Source organism: Salvia hispanica, chromosome 4 (genome assembly GCF_029641045.1).
Source record: "Salvia hispanica isolate PSC_SH4W2 chromosome 4, Shi_PSC_v1, whole genome shotgun sequence".
Classification (NCBI taxonomy): Eukaryota; Viridiplantae; Streptophyta; class Magnoliopsida; order Lamiales; family Lamiaceae; genus Salvia; species Salvia hispanica.
Window position 1 is genome coordinate 41,628,606 of NC_142695.1, and position 24,391 is coordinate 41,652,996.

Here is a 24,391-nt window from a genome sequence, read left to right on the forward strand (position 1 = left end):
AGCTTGTATTGTTCTACACCTATACAACGAAACATGTGAAGGGATTAAAACATCAACCTAATTACATACACTGAACATGTACACGATGAGTAGTTCACAATTAGCTGAACACATAACATATGAACCAATTTTCAATGTTATAAACTCCTGCGGAAGCGCTGGAGAAATAAACATCTACTATAATCACCTACTTAATCCACTATCAAATTATCCTCTGAACAATTCTAATTCAATAGCATACCAACAAACAAACATTCCTAAACTATGTTAAAGAGACAATAGCAAAGGAAAGAACAACACTACATTATTAGCCAAAAACATAGTGTATAAACATTGAGCACATTGTTGGTAACAAATACATGAGTTTAGCCTAGATTACAACTTGGAGCAACATAGAGAGTTTAGCCTAAACACATGGTGGAATTTGCAATAAAAACCATAGGAATCATGCTCTCGATGAGTGGAATTGGGATGTGGAGACGGATCGCCGGAATGTTGGCCGGAATTTCTTCCTTCTCTTCTTCCTCCTCTCTTTCTCTCTTTTCCTCTCCCTTTTCTCGTCCAAGAATGTCTGAATCTGCCTCTCAAAACCGCCTCCAAACTATATGAAAACTGAATTTGGAGGTTAATTCATCTTCGTACCCGGCCGGGTGCATTATTGGGCATTAAAATCACCCGGCCGGGTGGCCAATTTTTAGGGCTTTCTGGAATTTTCGTATTCTGAACATCGTACCCGGCCGGGTGCCTCATTTTGAGAGCTTTCTGGACTTACGACGCAGACTGGGCAGTCTGTCAACTTGGGCAGTCTGTCAAATTGGACATTTTGCACGACTTTTTCAATGACATCCAAGCTTCATTCCACGTTTCGTTTCACCATTAATTCCTCTTCCTACAACATAAAATATACTTTTGCAAGCATCAAACTATATAAATCATGTAAAGTTATGGGAATAAAAATGTACAATTTGATTCGCATCAGAGTACATTTCTAAGTTTGATGCAAGGACGATTAAACACAATTTAGTTGGTAAGATTTGTCTCCCTCTAACTAATAAGTCATGGTTTGAGTCATTACGAGTTAGATAATGAACGATTCTATTCTACCCATAAAAATATGCATTTTTTATTTGACACGGATTTTAATGCACAATTGATAAAGTACGAGAGAAGTAGAAGGAAAAAATAGTTTAAAGCATTTTTAGTGGAGATGAGCCCCACTCATTAGAAATAAAATAGTTTTTAAATTTAGACAGTGCATATTCTTGTAAGAACGACTTAAAAAGAAAAAAAATACATATTAAGACGAAGAGAATATTATTGATCATTTTAATTAAAAAAAAGACTTCTAACACTATCAAGATTATCGAGATTAGATTTGGCTTTTAGTACTAAAACAATTACGTACTAATTAAAATACTAACAGAAGTTTTACTTTTCAATTGAAAAAATAAATTTTGAAGTATTGATAACTCCTAATACTATAATTCTTCTTATAAATTACAAAATACCTCGTGAAAAGTAATGATAAAACAAAAATTATGAAAAATGAGTATAAATTATTATCGTAAAAAGTTGAATAGTGATACCATATCGAGATGATAACGGAATTGATATAATTATAAAAATAAATAATTCAATACTAATAGCAATATCGATTTTATTTGAAAAACATTATAGTAGGGAGTACTACGGATTTAGAGAAAAATATATAAATTGCGGTGAACGTGGATCGAACACGTGACCTTCAGATCTTCAGTCTGACGCTCTCCCAACTGAGCTATCCCCGCAATTCCTTTATTTTTCATATTTATATTATATTAACTATATAACTAAATTATCTACTAATTTATTTAAGTTGTATCGTTACAGTCATTAATTCATTATTATAGTAGAATATTCTGGAATATGGTTTATTCTAAACTATACGCAGTACAGAGTGTCAGATATTTATTCGAGGTGCTAACAAAAATACAAAAAAAAAAGGAAAATTTAAAAACCTATTTATATTGTGTGATAAGATTAATTAATTGGAAATTCAAATTTCAGGGTTATACCCAGCGTATTATTATTATCATCATAAATTAATACTACCTAATTAAGAAAATCTCAATAAAATTTTATGAATTATATTCAATTATAATACAAATAAATAATTATAATAACAATAAATATTGTGTGAATTATAATAGCATTATTACTATTATTATTATTATTATTAAATATACCTTAATCTAATTATGAAAATTATGCATTATAAATCAATAATTTTATTAAAAAAATCTTAACGTAATTTTATTAATAAACTTTAATTACTATTACGTCAATAAATTAATTCAGTTATTATTTTAATTGCATGATTCAATTTAATTAATTAGTATAAGATCAAAATTTTAATAACTTTTATCATACTTCCAACCAAAATTTGAACAATCTATCAAGAATTATAATCCTCTAACATTATTTCTTAACAGACCAACACGGTGAATAAAACTCAACGTAATAGTATGGCACCACTAATTGAATCCGGAAGGCAATATATATTCAAGAAAATCCTATGCATCAATGCATTTTGCTATTATTATCATTGCATTTTGTTGTGTATTTTATTCTTTTACTTTTTGACATAACTCTCTTCTAAAAAGTCAAAAGTCATAAAGAAAAAAGAGAGAAGGAGAGTGAACTCTCATTACACTAATTGAGCTCGCGTTCGAAATTTTGGGTCCGAATTTTCTTGAGTTGGTCTGAAGTAGAAAGAAAATCATGATGGTGCTCATAACCGAAGAAATAATCCAACAGTTTGAAATCCTCATGGAAAAAGGTGGCCTTCTATTGAAGTTTTATAGTTTTCACCGCCGCATTCCTCTTTTTCTCTTAGCTCTTTTGTCTTTTTGCCGTTGTGTTGATGTTTGAATTTATGTCTGCTAATTCATTTGATGTTTATGTTTGCAGTTGATGAGCCATTAAAGAAGACTTTCCAGGTTTGTCACTAACTGTTGCTGATGACTGATCTGGGTTAATATGATTGGGAAAGGATTGATCTTGAAGATTCCATCTTTGATCTTTCTTTTTTACTTAGATTTTCTTTTCTGTATTTGTGTTTTTCTGGGGTGTTATTTCTGCCAATGTGAAGCCTAAATACTGAGTGGATCTCAGACTTTTGTCATTCTTGGAAATGTGAGGAGTAATTTGGAACTTTGCTGGAAATCTGCAATCTGTCATTCTTCTGTTGTGATTTTCTTCTTGAGCTTGCTCTTATGAGATTGTCTTGTATTGTTTCTCAACTGTGAGAATGAAAATTGGAACATCTGATTTTTCAGCTTTGATTTTTCCTGCATCCTGGCTTTAGCTCTCACTTACTTAGATTAAGGTAAATGGTTCGTGTCGTTTCTTGATAAAGTGTAGGTTGAAAATAGAAAGACTTCCTCGATTTCTAGTCATTTTTAATTAAGGAAACAAAACAATGGAGATTGCTTTTGGGGAGTTTCCACCAGTTAATAATGGAATATTAAGATGCAAAAAAGGAGAGTATATATACTGAAGCATGCAGTGGCTCATAGTTGGTGATACGGCTGAGTGGAGACTCCTTCTGTTTCAATTAACTACCCTTTATGACGTTTGTCGTGATTTGCAGAACATGGATTATGGGCATGAACGGGAGACGTTGGTGAGATTTCTCAACGCAAGGGAAGGGAATATTTCAAATGCACATAAAATGGTTTGCTTTTCAGTGGATTCTATCCCTTTTGGAGTTGAGTAAATTTCTGTTTGGCTTTTGCTTCTTGTGGTCGTAACAGCTGTCATGTATTTTCAGCTTATGGAATGTTTATCCTGGAGGATACAAAACAAAATCGATGACATACTGGCGGTTAGTTTTTTGGAAATGTTACTTTGTATAAGATGTTGTTTATCGAATTCCATGTATCATTAATATTTGATTTTGGCACCATTATATAAAATCTGGAGTGAGAGAGAGAGCTCTTGACTAATTGGATTGATTTATGGTTTGGTTTGATATTACTGTTCATTGTTCTGTATCATATAGTAACATGAGGTTGTAACAAAATAAAAAGGAGATCCATGTCTGAATTGCAACTTTTTAAATAACTGTACATGAATTCCTTCTATGGAGTACAATGTGATAGATGAGGCAAATAACAATAACTGTTTGATGAAAATGGAACAGTGACATGCAATGCAGGGAAGCATCCATGAGCCATTCTGAGTGGTAATGTTCCACCAGAGTTAGAGTTAATTACCCAGTGTTTGTCAAAGCCATTTATATTATGGTTATGTTAGTCTGTTATGGACCATACTGAATTTTGATCTTGGAATATAAAACAAAACAGAAGTGTAGTTGTAGAAGTTTCCGTTTTAATGTTACTAATTAATTATGCAGAGACCAATAAATCCCATTGAGTTTTATAGAGGAATACGAGATTCTCAGCTTATCGGAATGTGTGGATACTCGAAAGAGGTAAATGCCTCAACATTTTCCTTTGCTTGGAAAAGCACATTGTTATTGTAAGACAAATTTACTAATTTCAAAATTGTGCCAAACTTCACTTATCTAAAAAATGCAGGGTCATCCTGTCATTGCCGTTGGGGTAGGGCGAAGCACATATGACAAGGCATCTGTAAGATATTCTTATTTCTGATAGTTGAGCATTCTTTACTTTAAAAACTGGGAGTGGTTCATCTCTCCCAGCTTGTTCTCGTTCTGGTTCAGAAGTGTCAGATGATCTACACTTGACAAAAGTCATGAAAAGATGCATGTGTAATACAGGTTTTTTTCTCCTTTTCAGAATCATTATTATATCCAATCACATATCCAAATGAACGAGTATAGAGATCGTGTGATATTGGTGAGTTTAAGCACTTGAGAATATTTGTTAACATATATATTGATGAGTTTAAGGTTTAAGTAGTGTTAATTCACTCTGATTCGTGATATAGCCTTCTGCAACAAAGAAATTTGGCCGCTACATAGGCACATGCGTCAAGATTCTGGACATGACTGGTCTAAAGTTTTCTGCAATGAATCAGCTCAAGGTATGTTAAAAGTCTATTCGTAAGGATTCCGCTGTATTCTTGGTAAAGTGGGATAACTGGCCAATCGGTGTTTAGAGTAAACATTTCTCTGTCGAGTTTACATGTTCCTATCTCGAATACTGCAGTAGTTAACTTGTAATGAAGAGATATTGCCATCATTGGCCTCTGAGTCCATAAGAGCTCTAACCATATATAGTTCATGCATAAACAACACGAAGAGCTTTATGGGATTCCTGGATTACACCTTTTGACTATAAGGACACTATCCAATTTTCGTCATGAATTTGTTGTCAAATACATGTATATAGAACCAACACACCAGCGGATTATCTTGTGTTTTTGTGGATAACACTTTTGTTTACACGACACACCATCTATCTCACCTAACCCTTGGAACAAATTTATTACCTTTGGATGCAGTTATTGTCGGCAATATCCACCATCGATGACCTGAACTACCCTGAGAAAACAGAAACTTATTACATAGTCAACGCTCCATATATATTCTCCGCATGTTGGAAGGTTTGTGATATGTATCCCGACGTTTATGATTTGTATTTTACATATTCAATGTAGAACAATTTGTCTAAACCATCTTGCAGGTCGTGAAACCCCTTCTGCGGGAGAGGACAAGGAAAAAGGTCCAAGTTCTTTCAGGGTGTGGAAGAGACGAATTATTAAAGGTAGGCTGATATCATGCTTGGATTTATCTATCGAAGCTTTGACTCTTCTATAGAGAAATTAAATGCTTAATTTCTAAATAATCTTTTGACAACCTTATCATCTATATGCAGATTATGGACTATGAATCTCTCCCACAGTTTTGTAGAAAAGAAGGCTCGGGCTCATCTCGAGGAAATGGAAAAGTTAGTGATTGTTTTTCCTTGGATCACCCCTTCCATCAGCAGCTCTATAACTATGTGAAGGAGCAAGCTGCACGAGTTGGCCTCACTACGCCAGTGAGACACGGTTCGTTCCATGTGGATTGTCCAGAGCCTGATCCAGCTGATGTAAAAATTGCTGAAACTATAGAATGTGAGTTTCAAAGACTGGGGAATCAAAATGGCCTTTCCCACTCATCATCATGCGAGCTTAAGGTAAATGGTGACTGAATTTGGTGCGACCACACTACTGTTAGTAGCTGAAGCCTTGGATCGTCATAGAACGTTGGCATTGTCTCAAATTCGATGCAGTTCTTTTGGGGGGCTGAGCTGCCCATCATCTGGTCAGTGGAATGCTTCAATATTTGAAAATGCTGAGTTCGATGAATTTGTTGTGTAGTGTATTGTTGTATTGGATATAATATGGTGGTTTCTTGAATTTATGTATAATAATAGAATGCATATTCACCGATTATTGAATGCGTATTTCTTTCTTTTGATTTCTTATCATATTATATCAAAAATTCAAAATGCATATATTTCAAATTGCATCTTTTGTATTTCCCACCAAGACGCATGTTGAATAATGGAATAAAAGAGTGCACTGGTAAAGGCAAGCTCATGCAACAGATTTCTAATTAACAAACATGAATAAACTAGGTAACAACACAAACAAGAATGGCATTTGACTTTAAAACAGAAGTAGCAAGACATCCTCATTTAATAAGAAAAAAGAAAAACATGTTCCAACAAAAGTATATTTGTAGCAAGATATCCTCTATTATGGTAACATCAAAATTATCACGAAGCTTAGCGGTAGCGACGGAGGGAAAGGGTCTGGTTCCTTTTCCAGGTAGCCCTTCTCGAGGGGCGTGCTTTGTGGTGCAAATGCCCTCTGCCCCTGAGACCTCTGTACTTCTTTCCAGCAGAAGTGAGACCGCGAAGCTCCCTGTGTTTGTGGACTGGATTGCAGACCCAGTTGATTCTTGGGTCGTTCCGAATAGTAGTATGAGCCGGATCAATCAAAATCACCTCAAAATACTTGTAAGTAGAGTCCTGAAGTTTTAGATAACAAGTCAAGCACACTGCATTTAAGATTAGATAGCAAAGAAGTATACTCAACCAATTTCAAGTTCAAAAGCACAAATTGCCAGCCTTGTTATTTGACATCCTACTGTTAATTTGATAGCCCAAATCAACACATTAAGGAGCATCTTGCAATTTTCAAGAATTATCAGTAGTTTTGCATTTTAGGATCAGAACCACTTTAGTTGACCATGTAACTGCTTCTTGACTTTTGGCTGAGGATCAAGTTGCTCATTAGCATGATAAATCATAAAAGAATGAAAAAAAACACCCAAACAGACACATACAAAGAATGTGGTTGAAGCAAACCTCATTAATCCAGTAAGAACTCAGAACCCTAAGGCCACCGAGTTTCCTTCCAGCTCGTTCCTCTGCGACTGAGCGCTTGCTTCGCTGGAATTTCAGCTGAGTAACACCCTGGTTGGTGGGCTTTCCGTAAACAATACCCTTGGAAACTGGCCTCTTCCTTCCACCACGTCTTATGCGGACACGGTAGATGACATAACCCTAGAAAGCAAATTAAGTTGGTAATCATAAACAAAGAAAAGAAAACTCACAAAAGTGCATACTTGCAAGCTGAAGCAGGATATACATGGATATCTGTTTTAATAAGGTGCAATTTGCAAGTTTTAAAATTGGACAACTAAGACAATTGCCCAATTACTAAATAAATAACTGTGCATCAACGATTTAGCAAACAAAAATGTTAATACGATAATACAAAATCAAGCAGTAAGACCTCTTCAGCCGATCGACACTGTATGAAATTCACTTTGATTGTATTTGTGTATACTCGACTTGGAGCAGTGAAAAGTGAAATTAGTAACCCTAATTTGGCAGATTAGAAGCAGAAATTAAAAAGAATAGATTTGGCAGTCAACCTGCTTGGCCTTGTAGCCGAGGCGGCGGGCCTTGTCGGGGCGGGTGGGGCGAGTGACGCGTACAACAGCGGGAAGCTGCCGGTACTCCCAGCAGCGGACCCTAAGCAGGAACCGCATCACATCTGATTGCTTCTTCTTCCACAGCTCCGACACGTACGTGTAAGCACCTGGGGAAGTGAAAAACCGAAGGAAAATTAGAAATTAATGAGATTAGGAACGAAGGAGATGAGAATTGAATTACCCATTGCTGCAGTGGTTGCTGAGTCTTCAAACGCTGCAGTGATTACTAAACTAGGTTTTTAGATGGAGTTGAATTTTGCATTTTGGAGCCCATAGAATTGATGTTTTGCACTTTAGACATTCGAGAGTTTACAAATATCAAAACCTTAGATAGTTTTGCCGTTGTTTTATGGGAAACAGTCCATTGGGCCTACAGCAGTGGGCCTTCTAAAAACGTCATATCTTTTCATCTCTAATTTCTACTCCATTCAGAATGTAACATTAATCAATCTATGTGAGTCTCTCTCTTACCATAATTGTTTCATTATTATATGAATATATAGAGCTTAAGTTGATTACAGCTACTAAGAAGAAGAAATAAAACATCGAATTTTGGTCAACTTTTTGTGCATTATTGCGGCGGAATGATCTTCATTCAAAATAAAACAGTTTATTCCCAGGCTGCGTATGCTAAAAAATTAAAATCTTATCTTTGACTAATAAACATGTCCGAAAACTCTCTGTTCGAAACCAAGAACGCAAAGGGGGATCTAGTTTACAAGGTGTTTGCTAGTTCGATATTTGCAGGAATCCTTCTGATATGGATTTACCGAGCAACTCACGTGATCGAAAATGGGAGGATTGTTTGGATGGGAATGGTTGGAGCAGAGATATGGTTCGGATTCTACTGGATCCTGACTCAGTCCCATCGATGGAATCGCGTTTATCGCCGCACCTTCAAGGACAGCCTCTCCAAGAGGTCTTTTTCTTCACTAACTTTGATTATCTTTGTTATAGTGTTTTGAGGTGGGGTTTGGTTTCCTAGATAAAATAAAGTTAAGATATAATTTAGAATTTGGACGTGAGATTATTTTAGTGATAGGAGTTAGCTATGACTAGTTATTCCATGATTATTCATATAGGATTGAGTCGTGGGATTAACTCTCATGAACCCAACACACTGCTAATTTAATTTTGGGATACAATCTTGCAAACCGAACATCCCTGAGTGTATTGAATTGAAGTTGAATTAATTGGTTGGTGATTGTGATTGTGATTGTGAATAGGTACGAGGATGATTTGGGTGGTGTGGACATATTCGTATGCACGGCTGATCCAGAAATAGAGCCGCCGATGCTGGTGATCAACACTGTTTTATCAGTGATGGCTTATGATTATCCGGCGGAGAAACTGGCGGTGTATCTCTCCGACGATGCTGCTTCCGACCTCACCTTTTATGCTCTTTTGGAAGCATCCGCCTTCGCTAGGCATTGGCTGCCGTATTGTAAGAATTTCAGAGTCGAACCGCGCTCGCCACAAGCCTATTTTACAACACAATCTGCCCACTTGGAACCGCAGCAACCACATTGTTTCAATTCGATCAAGGTATACTATCCATGCTTCATAAATCCAACTTGTCACTTTCGATTTCAGATCTCTCATCGAATCTAAAAGACTATAGGTTTGAATTTTGGAGTCAACAACAATTTTATTCATACTTTACAAAAAAGTAATTAAGGTGTTGTTAGTGAAAAACAAGACCTATCGAAATTATAAAAAAAAAAAAAAAACTTAGTACGTACAATAAATAGATAATCACTCGTATTAAATGAATGTCCCAAAATGGAAAAACAAGACTATTTTTGTGGACGCAAGTTTATTTTATTAGTGTAATTGATTGATTCTTCATCAGCTACTTTAAATCTTGAATTAAGTGTTTACCGTTCACAAAGTTTTTGTTATTGAATGCACACATTCATCAATTTCCTATTCTTTTCACATATTGTGCAGTCCATTTTCCCTCATTTTAATTTCAATTGATAAGAATATTATTTTTGAGGTATGGACTATTTTTCTGTATTTTCCCCCATGGAGAACATGAGATAGAAAGGGGGAACCACTAAAATAGTAAAATGTGATTAAATTCTCTCATATTTTATGATAAATTTGCAACCTTAAATATACTACTAGGAGTAGTAGTATTTTTTTCACCCCAAGCACTGAAAGCCAGATATTCTAACCATTTGTGCAAACTGTATGCATAGAAATTGTATGAAGACATGGAGAACAGGATCGAGCTAGCAAAGAAACTTGGGACTGTCTCCAAATCTACACTAATAGAGCACAAAGGATTTTCTAGCTGGGATTCTTACACGTCGAAAACGGATCATGATGCTATTCTACATGTAACTGCTCCTTCAATTCTAAAAGCATGACTTGATGTTGTGATAATTTTATTTGACATGTTCCTTCTTTCAAGAATCAAGAGGATGACATCCTGGCTCATATTTTTCAGATACTAATCGACAGGGATGGAGAAGCAGCGGACGTTGAAGGCTGCAGACTTCCAACTTTGGTGTATTTGGCTCGGGAGAAGCGCCCCCACCATTTTCACAATTTCAAAGCCGGAGCTATGAATGCTTTGGTGAGCTTCATCATGCATTTTTAGACACGTGAGCCTGAAATGTTATGTTTTGAGATGATGTGAGTCCTAATATAGTAATTCTTCTTCTTGTATGCAGATAAGAGTATCATCAGAGATCAGCAATGGACCTATAATTCTAAATGTTGACTGTGACATGTACTCTAATGATTCACAATCCATTCGAGATGCACTCTGCTTCTTCTTGGACGAAGACAAGGGCCACGAGGTTGCTTATGTTCAATATCCCCAGAAATTCCACAACCTTACTAGGAATGAACTCTATGGTGGCTCATTGAGAGTTCTCTCTGAGGTGAATGCACAATCTCTATCTTATCACTGATCATACCCGCACTGGATTTGCTTTTTCCTTTTTTCTTTTCATCTGCTGACATTTTGGCAGCTCAGTTCGAGTTTCCAGGTTTAGATGCTTGTGGTGGACCTCTGTATGTTGGAACCGGCTGCTTCCACAGACGTGACACTCTCTGTGGAAGAAAATTCGGTGAAGCTTCAGTGTTCGAATGGAAGGGAAGGGCGGTTTCAAGAAGTGGAGAGAGTATTGCTGAACTGGAAGAAAGAGTCAAGGCATTAGCAAGCTGCACATTTGAGCTAAATACTCAATGGGGCCACGAGGTTTCTCTCCTCCCCGCCTCTCCTTCTCTCTCTGTGTGATTTCTTCAAATATATGACAACGTTGATTGTTCCATGACTATGTAGATGGGCTTGAAGTATGGCTGCCCGGTTGAGGATGTGATCACCGGGCTTTCAGTCCAATGTCGAGGGTGGAAATCCATTTTCTTCAACCCTGAAAGAGCCGCTTTCTTGGGTCTAGCAGCAACGACCCTCGATCAAAATCTTGTACAGCACAAAAGATGGTCAGAAGGAGACCTGCAGATTCTCTTGTCGAAATACAGCCCCATATGGTATGGACTTGGAAGGATAAACGTCGGCCTAATAATGGGATATTGCACCTATTGCTTCTGGTCAGTTAACTGCTTTGCAACGCTATTCTACTCCGTTATACCATCTCTCTATCTATTCAAGGGAGTCCCCTTGTTTCCACAGGTACACAACATGTTATGTTCTGACTTGTGATCAATGCTTAAGATTTCCGTGCACGTATAAAAAATAACCTTCTGATTTGTTATGAAAAAACAAAATAGGTGTCAAGCATGTGGTTTCTTCCATTCGCCTACGTGGTGACTGCTGAGCTCGTGTACAGCTTTCTCGAGTATCTCTGGTCTGGAGGGACGGCCCTAGGGTGGTGGAACGAGCAGAGGATGTGGCTGTACAAGAGAACAAGCTCGTATCTGTTTGCAGTGACGGACACCTTGTTGAAGGTGGTGGGATATTCTGATTCAGGATTTGTGATATCAGCCAAAGTGTCTGATGCGGACCTGTTGGAGAGATACAAACAAGAGAAGATGGAGTTCGGAGCCACTACTCCAGCGTTCACCATATTGGCAACTCTAGCAATGCTGAATGTTTTTTGCTTGGTTGGCATAGTGATGAGAGTGATTTGGGCAGGCGAAGTCGAGGCTTTCCATCGGAGCTTGGGTTTGCAGGGTATTTTGTGTGGAGTTCTGGTTTTGATGAATTTGCCCCTTTACAATGCTGCTTTTGTTCGATCTGATAAGGGGAGCTTGCCTAGTGTTGTCACATTTAAAAGTACGTTGATGGCTGTGTCTTTGTGTAGCTTGTCTTCTTTGCTGTAGAAAACGTTTCATTTGTAATGAGTTACATATTGTTAGGTCTACATGCCGATTTAATTCATTCAACTGCAAAAGGGCTGGTTTGATCACTACTTTGGAGTATCATGAAACTCTTCAATAAATATATTTCTTGACTACGATGTACCTTGTATTCAATGTAACACTTCATTCATGTTACATTTCAAACTCATTTCATTGATCTTAAAAATCTTAAACTACTTTGATAGTATTAAGGGGAGTAGTGTTTACATATTTTGGAAGTGTGCAATTTTCTCCCTCCAAGCAAACAGAGAATTGTAGGCACATTTGATCTTACTAAGCATAGTCTGAATTATACATGAAAGTGAAACAATATCGATTTGACGTCCTAATTCTTGAATTTCAGATTGTACTTATAGAAAAATCAACATTAATATTAAAAATTGTGGAAAATATTAGAATTTGTTCAAAGCTTATACTCTTTCTTTCTCATAAAATACTGAATTTGATGCGAAATTAATAAAATAGATGAAAAGTAGTATAAAAAATAATTAAATATTATTAGTAGAAAATAAAACTAATAAAGAAAAATTTGCTAAAAATAGATTAATAATCAATTTTGTTTTGGTTTTTCATTTTTTTCCCCTCATTGGTGGGCCCAGGCTAAAAACCAGTATTTTTGTGGCAAAATAACTAATGTATAGCAACAAAAAAATTGGAAGACGTCATCGCCATCTGCAGTTGGAAGCGACGGCAACACTGTGAATAGAAGCCCTAAAATGAGCAGAGAATGAGAAATAGCTACCTGGCTCGGGTCCTAACTCGGGCCCTACAGCCAGTACGCTCCCTCTGCTCCGCCGCCGACGTGGAGCTGAAGAATGTCACGAAGTCGAATTTCGAGCCCGCGCTGGCTGAGCTGCGGCGCCACGTCAGGGAAGCAGACTTCGTCGCCATCGACTTGGAGATGACCGGGATCACCAGCGCGCCGTGGCGCGAGATCTTTGAATTTGACCGCCCTGATATCCAGTATTTGAAGGTCAAAGATTCCGCCCACAAATTCGCCGTCGTTCAATTCGGCGTTTGCCCCTTTCGATGGGACCAACATTCCACCTCCTTTGTTGCTCATCCGTAAGCCACTGTGTGTGTGTGTGTGTGTGTGAAAGTCTTTGTATTTTTGCACTTTGAACTATGCTAGGTTGGATTTTGCATTTGTGGAATTGATGAAATGAGAAATTGATTCGGGATTTGTTTCGATTGAGGAGTGATGAATCAGCTTTGTTTTACTGTTTTTTGCAGGCACAACTTCTATGTATTTCCTCGGAAGGAAATTGCGGGTGATGGTTCATCGTACGAGTTCTTATGCCAGACAAGCTCATTAGAATTCTTGGCTAAATACCAGTTTGATTTCAACACCTGCATCAATGAAGGTGGACTTTAGTTTCACGTTTACTCGTTTCTTCTTATGGAGCTTGTGGATGGGGGAAATTTTATTGATCGAATTGTCTGAATGACATGAATCGGTTGACAGTGTTCATCACATCTGTGGTTTCTGTTGTAGCATTAAGCATCATGTTTTTGTGTTCCCTGAACAGTTATTTCAAATACATCTTCTATTGCCTTTTTTATATCTCATGTTAGTTAATAGCTTCTCTCTGTGTAAATTTGCATACTAGCACTGACAAACGAGTGTGAATGTTCGCATACAGTTTGAAAGTCTTTAATGCCATAATAATCTTACTGTGAACTTGCAGTAGTTCTGTTATTAAATGTCAAGATCATCACAATGTTGATACAGTTTCTCAAAATATAATGTACCAATTGGTGATTTATGGCGTCTGCTATTAAGTTTGTATGTGGCAAGTTGTGACTGCTAAGAAAATTTTTCAGAGTTGCACAAACAGTTTGATAGCCTTTATGTTGGTTTATCAATGATCAAATGACACTAATTGATTTTGTGATGCGTCTCTTCTGTTTGGCTTAGGGCTTTAAGAATCTAAGATATCAACTACCATTACTGCGGGAATGTGTTTCTGCTAGTATTATTAGATTGCCTAATTATGTTCTAGTTCCTTTTGTTAGCATGTCGTGGAACTACTTTTACACTGTATTTTGCAACCAATGTTCTTTATTTAATTTCAAAGTCCAGTATTTGCTGATCATGTCTTGACCCAGTGTCTTCTGTCACCACTATTTGGAGATTTTACACGCTTAAAAATCTCAGGAATATCTTATTTATCCAGAAGCCAAGAGGAGGAAGCATTGAAATGTTTAGATTCAATGCACAAGGATGAGGTCCTGGATGTATCTTCCAACTTGAGAAATGTTTCGGATATGCAGCTGGTTAGGATGGCAGATATTCTATTCGCTGAGAGAATGAAAAACGTAGTTGGTGAATGGCGTGCTGGATTGTTACGGGGTGGAAGTTGGGGACCAGAATCTCAAGGAAGTTTAAACGATGTGAATCAGAAATTTCAGACTACTTTCTTCCAAACACGGCCCGCCCTTGCAGTGAATGGCTTGACTTCACGCCAGCTGAAGCTAATTAAGTTGGTAATACAACTTTGGCACTATTATAGGCTTTTGTTCAGTATTAACTGTTTCAGCATCTCTCTCACCATTGTTAAGATTGATTGTGTTAAGAGTGCCCCCTTATGAACTTAGTTCAATCAGTATGTGCAACTATAATAGATGGTATGATCATTTATCATCTTATTTTTACATAGATTTGGTTCCAGGTGAAGGATAAAAAAACATCCTTTCTCTGCTAACTAGAAACCAATCTAGTCAATAGATCTTGACTCAAATGGTCAATATTATTTTCAAAGAGATTAAACCTTTATAAGCATAAAATGATTTTTTGTCTATGATTGTGCTTTCTTATGCATAAAAGAATGCTTTTTTACATGTACTCCTATATAATGGTTTTTGAATATCAAATATGTATGTATATATGCATTCTTAGGTTCTTAACCCTGATAACTTTGTTTCTGGAATGACACGAGCTTCTAAATGAGAAGATGCTCTGCAACCTTAATTTAAAACACTTAGTACTTACAGTTACAGCTGACGTTCTAGATCCAAGCATCATTCAAGTTTTCGGTTTTCCATTTGTTAAAATTATAGTTTCACAAGACCTTCTTCTTGACATCTAGTGACCTTTATGGAAGAACATAGTATGATAGATGATAACTATACCTTTTTCTGTGTGTGTTGGTTCCACCAGGGCACTACAGTTTCCACTTTGCTTATTAAACAATTTACCCCTTACTGAATATTTTCATGTTTATGAACACAGGTGACTGAAAAACATTTCAGTGATCTTGCTTATGTCCATGTAGCTGGTGAAAGTTCTAGTCGGCTACCACTGATAGTCTATACAGATTCTGCAAAAGACAGGGATATTCTGAAGGTGATACTAAGTACAAATGCCTATTAGGAAGGATTATCTCTGTTTTATTTATTTTAAGTTCCTTGTTTCATCTCTCAACTTTGCAACTGCAGATGAAATTAAGGCACCTTTTATGGAGGCTTTAATATTACGAACATTACATTTATTTTAATATTACGAACATTACATTTATCTTTCTCTTTCTCAAAATTTACCATGCATTTACTATTCTTCGCAGTATGAATGATACACATCTTAAAAAGCTTCTCAGTTTGCACTTTTGTCAAATAACCATGATCAGGATTTAACATCACCTTTGCATCATGTAGGGGGAGGTCAAAGCTTGTCAAAGAAAAGCAGCAGAAATAAGTATTAAATCTGCTATTGGGTTCCGACATGTTATTGATCTGCTTTCATCAGAAAGAAAGTTGATTGTTGGTCATAATTGTTTTCTTGGTAATTATCCATGTTACTTATTGAGATTCATAGTAAATTAATCCCACTTGTTATTATCTTCTGTTGTTCTAATTGTCTTTTTTGCTAATGCCTGGAGCAGATCTTGCACATGTTTACAGCAAATTTATTGGTCCTCTCCCTTCAACTGCTGAAGAATTTGTCTCAGCTGTTCAAACATATTTCCCTAGCATAGTTGATACTAAGGTGCTGCTAAACTCAGATGATGTGTTATCGCACATCATGAATAAAAGCAGCACATCACTTTCCAACGCGTTTAACTTACTCTGCCTGCCATCTGTTGCTCCAACTGGTACAAACAATGGGTTGGCAAACATACCACGTGTAAAAGTGGACGTTCAAGTGGATAATCAGAGGTTTGATTCCTTTGCGTTGATTTAATATTAAATTAACAACAAATGTTTGTAAGTGTTGCAGTATGTTATTTTTGCTATTTATAGCTCAGCAGGAGAGTATCTAATTTTTTTGTCAAAAAGGGTGTGTCTGAAGTATTGGCCTGAACATACTTGAATCTTGAAGGCAAAGTGATATCACCAAGTGCATGAAATTTCTAACCCCACGTTATATGCCAAGCCTTCAAATGACAATAATGGGTCAAGTATAATTTACAAATTGTCAAAAGTAATTAGCTTCTTGAATTTTTTTTTGAGTAGTAAGATACTAGTTCAGTAGACCACTTGAGGATATCATTAGAACAAGGAAGAACTGCATACCTTGATTTATATTGAACTCCAGTTTTTTTGTTTATCTTCATGATTTATTTTCCTCATTTGATATTTGGTTGGAAGAAGTAAAGTAAAAAAAAGTACATATATTTGTGATCATTAGTATATGTATTCTGCTGATGCTATTATCCACGTATTCTAAATGTAAAGACTTAGTTACTTTCAGGATATGTTTGACAAGTCGAACTAGAATTGATAAATGAGTTTAAATGATTGATGCATTTTCCCTGGTACAATGTCGTATCTCTTCTTCCCTTTTCTGTTCAGATTATGATAAAATAATTAAATGTCATATGCTTCCCATGGCATGGTTTGTTTATGGATAGGCTTGACAGAAGAACTAAGACGTCTTCAAAGTGAAGGAATATTATTTATGCGTTAAAGTTTAAACAGAACTACAGATTGCCTGTTTCAGGGACCTCTGTCACTAACAAGTAGAATACTTCTGCAGGTTCTCAAATTGGAACTCTGGCGCTAAGCATGAAGCTGGATACGATGCTTTTATGACGGGATGTGTTTTCTCTGAGGCATGCTTCCGTTTAGGAATTGATTTCAACCCACTTGCACCAGGCTTGGTTTTGCAACACAATGAGAAGCTCCAAAAGTATATCAATTATTTATATCTAAGCTGGGCGAATGGAGATATTATTGATCTGAAAACAGGGAAGAGTGGTCCAGACACTTTAGGTTCTGCGATTGGGAGGCGGCGCTGGCCTGCAAAATTTATGTTCTCAAACATGATACTGTTGTGGGGACTACCCACGAAGCTGAAAGCGAAAGATATTAGAGAGTGTTTCTACAAAGCTTTTGGGAGTGGCTCAATCACCTCAGTCCACCAAATGGATGAAACTGCGGCCTTTGTTCAGTTCAGCCGTGCAGAACTGGTTTCAGACTTTCTTGAACTGAAGGATCGTTTAGAGAGAGATAATAACAACCCAATGTCTGTTGTGCATCCTTTGTCAAGAATTCTTGAGACAGGTTGCGTACGAGCTGCCAGTTACGAGACATACAAAGAGGCTTGTCTTTCGCCTCTTTCAGAACTGCTGTTTGCAGACCAGGCAGAGAGACTTGGGATGAAGGGGGAAGCCAGACTTGTGCAATCTTCTGTTGATGTCGATGGGGAAGACAACCGTGAGGAAGAAGGCGAAATAACTTTGCCTACGTTTCGAGAGCTGAAGCAGAGTGGTTCTAGTGTTGGAACCAGCAATTTTCAAACTGATCGAATTATGGATTCTTTGTGTCGCTCTGCAGCTCAGTGAGCAGATAGAATTTATATTGCGTTGTAGGTATTCATGATTAACTTGTTTATATAGTGAAATGTTTGTGAGGTGAAATAGCATATATAGTTATCGATTTCAAATGATTTCCTAGCAACTAATTTAATTATATAATAGGGATATTAAAATAAACATGGCAGTCTCACAAGTAAAACAAAATGATGTGCTAACAGTGAGCAAACAAATCAATAATAGTCCATTACAACTACCATAAATCTACCAAATAACCTAGGCAAAATCAGAAATGAGTTTTTGAATTCGACAAAGAAACAAAGCTAAGCAAACGCATGAATTCCTAGAGGAAGAGCCAAAACGTGACAGCGAGGGCTACAAAAGCAGCAACAAAGTAGGAAACAACAGACAGCTTGGCAGTCGAACTAAACTCCGGCCACCCGGAATCGCCACCAGTAGGAGCCGAAGCTGGCGGAAGATCAGGCTGCAAGGGATGCATGACGCGAACGATGAGCCTCTGGCCCAACTTGCAGTGGCCGGGCTGGCCGCTAATGAAGTAGAAAAAGCCCGGCCTGCTCAGTTCGTAGACAGTGCTGCCGTGTTCGAACTTGGCGATGGGATTGGACGTGTTGCATGTTAGATAGTCGGCGGAGCTCACCTCCATCACCGAGTCTTTGGCGTACTTGAAATCTAGCAAGTAAAAAATAGGAATAGGTATATGTGAAAATTGAAATGAAGATAATTTGTAAATGTAAAGGATGTTCGAGTTACGAAGTGTGTCGTGAATGTGGAATCTGTTCTGTGCGGCCCAGTCGTTGTAGGAGTGGCGCTCTTTTCCGGTTGGTTTTATCCATCCCGTTTCGTCTCCGACCTCGAACTGGTAGGCTGAGGCCACTGCGGCGGAAGCGAGGAGGAGGGCGGAGAGGAGGAGAGCAGCCATTGATCGGAGAATTACAGGTATTTATAGTAGAGAGAATGGAGAAAGGTGAAATACTACTAATGATTATGTGTGTGTGTGTGTATATATATATGTAGAGAGAGTGGGGAGATGGAAGATAGTGGGGTGAATCAGTTAGGCTAACGTGATTTTCTTCTTTGGAATCAGTCAACATACTTCTCCAAATTTCTCTCTTATTTATTCAAATTATACTCTCAGTTAGCTATTTCCGGCCTTTTTCACTTTTCTCCTTTTCCAATTTTATTCTCTGTTTATAAGCATTAGTATGTAGGTATACTCGCAAACAAAGAGTTGCTTGCATCAACTATGTTATACTATTTGATCATTTGAGGCAAATTTTATTCTGATTCAGCATTTAATAATCTCTTGCATGAGTATTTTAGATTTCTTAAGCTATTGACAGGTTAAACTGTACTTGGGTGTATCATAAGTTGTTCAGTCCATCTTCCTCACAACTCAGTGTGAAAATTTTACATAAAAACAAATCCACATAAATTTACTGATTTAGAGTAGAATGATCATTGTTCAATCCAATTAACAAATATAACAGCAAACAATGAACTACATATATGAGTTGCAAACTCAATACTACTATTCGTTTTGTCTAATGAGTTGCAAAACTCTCTATCAAATCAACAAAAGCCACTATATATGCACAAAAAACACAGGGACCCAAAAAAAGAAGAAAGAAATAAAAGAATTCCCAAAACAAGAAAAAAACTCAATCAACTATGATCTCAACATGAGAAGAGCCAGGCGAACCACAATCAGACACAATCTCATCAATACTCAAAGGAATACTGTTGGAGAAACTAAGGCTGGGCTTGGTCTTAGGCACATTCACAGGGTCAGCCTCATTGTTGAGAATCTGCAGCACCCTCCTCATAGAAGGCCTTTCCGCCCCATCCGGATTCGCGCAGCTCAGCCCCACCAGCAGCAGCTTCCTCACCTCCGCCTCTTCAAACTCCCCGTTCATCCTCCCGTCTGCAGCTGCAGTGATCCTCCCTTCCCTATACAGCTTCCACACCCAATCCACCAAGTTCACCATCCTCTGCCCTTCCTCCTCCCTCTCTATCGGCCTCCTCCCACAGGCCAGTTCCAGTATCACCACCCCAAAGCTGTACACATCGGTCTTCTCAGTCGCCTTCCCGTACTGAAGATACTCGGGAGCCAGATACCCCATGGTCCCAGCCGTGAGAGTCGACACAGGGCTCTTGTCATGATCCATCAGCCTAGCTAGCCCGAAATCCCCCAACCTAGCGTTGTAGTTGGCGTCCAGCATTATGTTGCTCGTCTTCACGTCTCTATGGATCACCTGCTGCTCACATTCCTGATGCAAATAGGTGAGCACAGAAGCCAGCCCCACAGCAATCTTGTACCTATACTGCCATTTCAACACAGTCCCATTTTTGGTATCTTGGTACAACACATTGTCCAAACTCCCATTAGGCATGAACTCATACACAAGCAGCAATTCACCCTTCTCCACACACCAGCCTTGGAGCTGCACCAGATTCTTGTGCCTCAAACATGCTATTATCGATAACTCGGATAGGAACTCGCTTTTACCTTCGTGTGAGTGCTTCGACCTCTTGACAGCAGACACTGCCCCGGTCTCAACGAAGTAGGCCTTATACACGGTGCCGAACGCGCCATGGCCAAGAATCCTGCTCTGGTGAAACCCTCTGGTTGCTGATTTCAGCTCTTTGTAGCCAAACTGTCTTGGCCCCATCACCTCTGGTTTTAAGTCATTCTCTGCCTTGATACGCCTCCATTTCGCAACAGAAAACCACACGAAAACTCCAAGAATTGCTGAGAAGAAGGCGGGGCAGCCAATGCCGAGAGCTAGTCCAACCCTCTTATGACTCCTATGCCCGGAATCAGAGACCGGCAACGGAGAATTCAACGGCACAGTGCTGTCGGAGACGTTGTGAGGGCTGAATCTCGGCTTGGAATTGCGAAAGCCGGTGGTTTGAAAGGTCCAGCTCTCGATGAAGTGGAGCTCCGTGCTGCCCTCGGTGGAGGCGGAGAATCCGACGAACATGAGCTCTTTTAGATAGTCGGAGAGATCAATGTCGACGGTGAGCAACGGCTCCTGCGGCTTGAAGCTGGAGTAGCTCAAGAAAACCTCCAATTTCTTGGCGGGGCTGGTGTAATCGATCCAGGAGGTGATGACGTTGCCGCTCTTCAAATCGATCGCCCACGTGAGGGGATTGGCGGTCTGGATTGAGATCAAGCTGTCGACGTCTAATCCGACGTGGTTGTCGTCGGGGTCGTCGAAGTGGAGGTCGAGCTTGGTGTCGAATTCGACGGCGACGAAGCGGTTCTTGGTGAGCTGGGAGGAGTTGACGAGGCCGAGGAAGCCGCCGGGGCTGCCGGAGGTCTGGTTGTTGGGGGAGAGGAAGAAGGTGAGGCCGTCGCCGAAGGAGGGCGGGTTGAGGTTGTGGATGGAGAAGGAGAAGCGGGTGGAGAAGGAGGCGGTGAGGTTGGTGTCGGGGTCGAAGAGGGCGATGGGGTCGTTGAAGATGACGGAGCCGGAGCTGGAGGAGGGGACCTGGAGCTCGCGGGTGAGCCCGACGACGCCGTTTCGGATGTAGGAGTCGCCGAGGAGGCTGAGGTTGCGGATGGTGAAGTAGGGGAATTCCAGATTCACATTCTGCGATGCGTTGCTGCTGCAGAGGAGGATCAAGAAACTGATCAAGGAACCAAGGAGGTTTCTTGAATTCATCATTCCTTCTATTCGGATTGATTAATGTTTTTTGGTTAGTGGGATTGTTGATTTGGATTGGATTTGATGGTTGGGGAAGAGATGAGGAGGAGGAGTGGAGAAATTGTGGTGGAGTTCATGGGTGTTGTGGTGGGAAAATGGGGTTTAAACGGTTGTGGCAAAATGGGAGCGTGCTCTCTTAGTTGAACATGATATATACGACTTCACTTTAAAATTAAACATTCCTTTAAATATAAAAATAAAAATAAAACAGGAATCTAATGGAAAGCAGACTTTGCATTATCATAGATTTGTAACGGTAATATAGGCAGGATAGATTTGGAGGGGACTTGGGGTGGGCTCCTCCCCTTAAACGCCCGCGTTTTATAATAATACTACTACATAGTACTTATTAGTACTGCTATTATCTAATTTTTCATTATTAGATGTCGTCAGATGAGGGGGAATTTAATTCCCATTAATCTGTATGTATTCCAATTGTTTATTGTATTTATAGGTCCAACTACTCTTAACTGTTGGAATTAATTATTTTCTTTTTATGTTTATCTTACTAGGCAGGAATTAAAATCATACTCCATGATAAATCGAGAGCAATGATGGTACGGTATGTATTAAGATTTGGTGGTATTCGAATTTATCAAGTTCAATCACAAGCCCATATATTTTATCATCAGACTATTTTTGTATAAACGTTTTTATATCAAATTACTTAATTATTAGTATTACTCATTTTTACTAGCTAGCTTTGCGAAGTGCGATGCACAACAATAGTTATGCTTATATAAAAAAAATAGTAGAAGATAATCACAGCTAAAGATAGAATAAGAAAAATTAAATTATGAAACGTAAAATGTTGTACTAGTAACTAGTAAGTACTAGTATTAATTTTCATGCATCATCCATAGTTGCATTGCAAAAAATATTGTAGTACATTTATCAAAATAAATGTGTTATGACTTATGAGTAGATCTCAGTTTATTGTGGAAATTATGATAACAAAATTATTTTTCTAAATGATGATAACTTTATCATTTTAATTCCATTTTCCGCATATATGTTGTCATGATTTTCAGTTTATAGTACATATTAAATATTTCATTATTCATCAAATTATTCATTTTCTAAAATAAAAATGAAAGAGAATGAAAATTAAATTAAATTAAATACGTAAAAATAGCATATACACGATCTCTACTACAAGTCCACTACTCCACGCATGCATAAAATTAGCTTTTCACAAAATCTATGAATAATGTTTTAGTCGGCAAAGACTTTAAGATTAATTAATTGAATATGAATAATATGAAATTATAAAATTATGTAACGTAAAGATGTTTTAATATTGCGGTCAAATTCTAATATTGCGGTCAAATTCGTAGAGCTTCGCTTGGGTGATTGCTGTGCATAAAGTGTAGTACATTCTCTCTAAATAAAATAAAATAAAAATGAATAATTTTGTTATGTTTGTGTAGCATAAGCAATCAAGAGTGAGTGGATGATGACTTTAAAAGAAAAATAAAGAATAGTGAAGAAATTCAAAAGAAGCCGTTATACTATAGACAATTATTATGTGCATTGAAATATTTGACCGAATCATAGTATACAGATAGTCAATGATAGATTTCCAAAGCCTTAATTTGGCTAGCTCAGCATCCTCATATTCACACTCTACTGGCCAATATATTTTAGATATCAATCTCTTCCAAGTATTTTATTAATGGGAAATGATACAATCAATTGTTTTGGATGTTCCTAAGCTGTACCATATTAATAAAAGAAGTGATGGAGTAACGTATGTTGATCTAGCAGTAGATTAATTAACACGTGATGCCAAAGGTTTTGAATTTGAGTTCACAACGATACGATTTTTAAAAGTTTTGTAATTTGTCCCTCTTTTGTGAAGGTTTAGAAATCATCCTCTACCTTAGAAACAAAAATATTGTCTTTGCCGCAGTTAGTCATGTATTTATTTGTTCAATATTAGTAATATTTTCTTTTTTGAATTGTCCCATTAAAAATAAACAACACCATCTCTATTTTTAATCTCTATACTATATAAAATTATGTACCAACAAGCAAATGTTTCGTTTTTTATAGACCGGAGGGAGTATAATCAAAGAATGTGAAAATTCCCTTATAAGTTTGTAGTAACAAAGAAATTATTAATCCCCCAATTTAACAATTTATGCCAGTTATTATAGCATGAAAATCAGTAATTGCAAAGAGGTGAGGTGCATGATTGGTTGGAAAGCAGGAGGACACTGAAATCCAGGAACCTTGGAAACTGTAAACTAGACTTCTTCAAACACACAGAATACCATGTGTCATGCTCAAACACTATTAAATTTTTCTATTTTTACTCATTTATCAATCAAACATCTGAATGATACTATTATACAAAATTAATCTAAAAAAATAATTTTAAAAAACCTTGTGGTCAGTCATAATTTAAACAAAAATGCATATTTAAACCACATGCAATGGAGCCGTTGTGAAATAGGAAAAGTTAGACGGCCCCAAAACTAGTTAATTTGTACGATTATGCTCTAGTGTGAAGCTACCCTTTTAATTTGTTTAATAACACTAACTATTAGTGCATCTTTAATCCAGCATAGAATTAACTAAGTAGGAGTATTGGTTTTCATCTCGCTGTAAATTAG

At 37.7% G+C, this 24,391-nt stretch overlaps 6 protein-coding genes and 1 non-coding gene across 8 annotated transcripts; 3 read left to right on the plus strand and 4 right to left on the minus strand.

Moving 5' to 3' along the window:
* Positions 1-1,714: 1,714 nt before the first annotated feature.
* Positions 1,715-1,787, minus strand: TRNAF-GAA (transfer RNA phenylalanine (anticodon GAA)). The gene has a single exon. It is a non-coding gene; the product is annotated as a tRNA-Phe (tRNA).
* Positions 1,788-2,631: 844 nt separating this feature from the next.
* Positions 2,632-6,405, plus strand: LOC125193153 (Sec14p-like phosphatidylinositol transfer family protein). Of its 2 annotated transcripts, XM_048090897.2 has the most exons (11): positions 2,632-2,818; positions 2,950-2,978; positions 3,632-3,715; positions 3,812-3,865; positions 4,397-4,474; positions 4,581-4,634; positions 4,803-4,862; positions 4,954-5,049; positions 5,470-5,571; positions 5,652-5,732; positions 5,844-6,405. In XM_048090897.2, exons 1-11 carry the CDS (start codon positions 2,761-2,763, stop codon positions 6,159-6,161), a joined length of 1,014 nt encoding a protein of 337 aa, XP_047946854.1. In that variant the 5' UTR covers positions 2,632-2,760; the 3' UTR covers positions 6,162-6,405. The 2 variants fall into 2 exon arrangements, with proteins under 2 accessions (XP_047946854.1, XP_047946855.1); XM_048090898.2 differs by lacking the exons at positions 2,632-2,818; positions 2,950-2,978 and adding an exon at positions 3,010-3,367.
* A 186-nt stretch (positions 6,406-6,591) lies between these two features.
* LOC125192196 (large ribosomal subunit protein eL15) lies at positions 6,592-8,277 on the minus strand. Its single transcript, XM_048089712.2, has 4 exons — positions 8,139-8,277; positions 7,898-8,064; positions 7,326-7,523; positions 6,592-6,986 (listed from the first exon to the last, which is right to left on the minus strand). The coding sequence occupies exons 1-4, from the start codon at positions 8,140-8,142 to the stop codon at positions 6,741-6,743; spliced, it is 615 nt and encodes a 204-aa protein (XP_047945669.1). The 5' UTR covers positions 8,143-8,277; the 3' UTR covers positions 6,592-6,740.
* A 244-nt stretch (positions 8,278-8,521) lies between these two features.
* CSLE1 (cellulose synthase like E1) lies at positions 8,522-12,387 on the plus strand. The gene is made up of 8 exons (XM_048089836.2): positions 8,522-8,876; positions 9,184-9,502; positions 10,162-10,302; positions 10,413-10,541; positions 10,639-10,851; positions 10,947-11,171; positions 11,256-11,603; positions 11,702-12,387. Exons 1-8 carry the CDS (start codon positions 8,623-8,625, stop codon positions 12,251-12,253), a joined length of 2,181 nt encoding a protein of 726 aa, XP_047945793.1. The 5' UTR covers positions 8,522-8,622; the 3' UTR covers positions 12,254-12,387.
* A 553-nt stretch (positions 12,388-12,940) lies between these two features.
* Positions 12,941-18,179, plus strand: AHG2 (Polynucleotidyl transferase, ribonuclease H-like superfamily protein). The gene is made up of 7 exons (XM_048094697.2): positions 12,941-13,357; positions 13,526-13,656; positions 14,451-14,779; positions 15,525-15,638; positions 15,947-16,073; positions 16,174-16,447; positions 17,268-18,179. The coding sequence occupies exons 1-7, from the start codon at positions 13,020-13,022 to the stop codon at positions 18,073-18,075; spliced, it is 2,121 nt and encodes a 706-aa protein (XP_047950654.1). The 5' UTR covers positions 12,941-13,019; the 3' UTR covers positions 18,076-18,179.
* A 30-nt stretch (positions 18,180-18,209) lies between these two features.
* On the minus strand, positions 18,210-19,023 carry LOC125192747 (mavicyanin-like). Its single transcript, XM_048090381.2, has 2 exons — positions 18,817-19,023; positions 18,210-18,735 (listed from the first exon to the last, which is right to left on the minus strand). The coding sequence occupies exons 1-2, from the start codon at positions 18,983-18,985 to the stop codon at positions 18,389-18,391; spliced, it is 516 nt and encodes a 171-aa protein (XP_047946338.1). The 5' UTR covers positions 18,986-19,023; the 3' UTR covers positions 18,210-18,388.
* A 495-nt stretch (positions 19,024-19,518) lies between these two features.
* LOC125192746 (Concanavalin A-like lectin protein kinase family protein) lies at positions 19,519-21,917 on the minus strand. The gene has a single exon (XM_048090380.2). The coding sequence runs from the start codon at positions 21,732-21,734 to the stop codon at positions 19,725-19,727; it is 2,010 nt and encodes a 669-aa protein (XP_047946337.1). The 5' UTR covers positions 21,735-21,917; the 3' UTR covers positions 19,519-19,724.
* Positions 21,918-24,391: the final 2,474 nt, after the last annotated feature.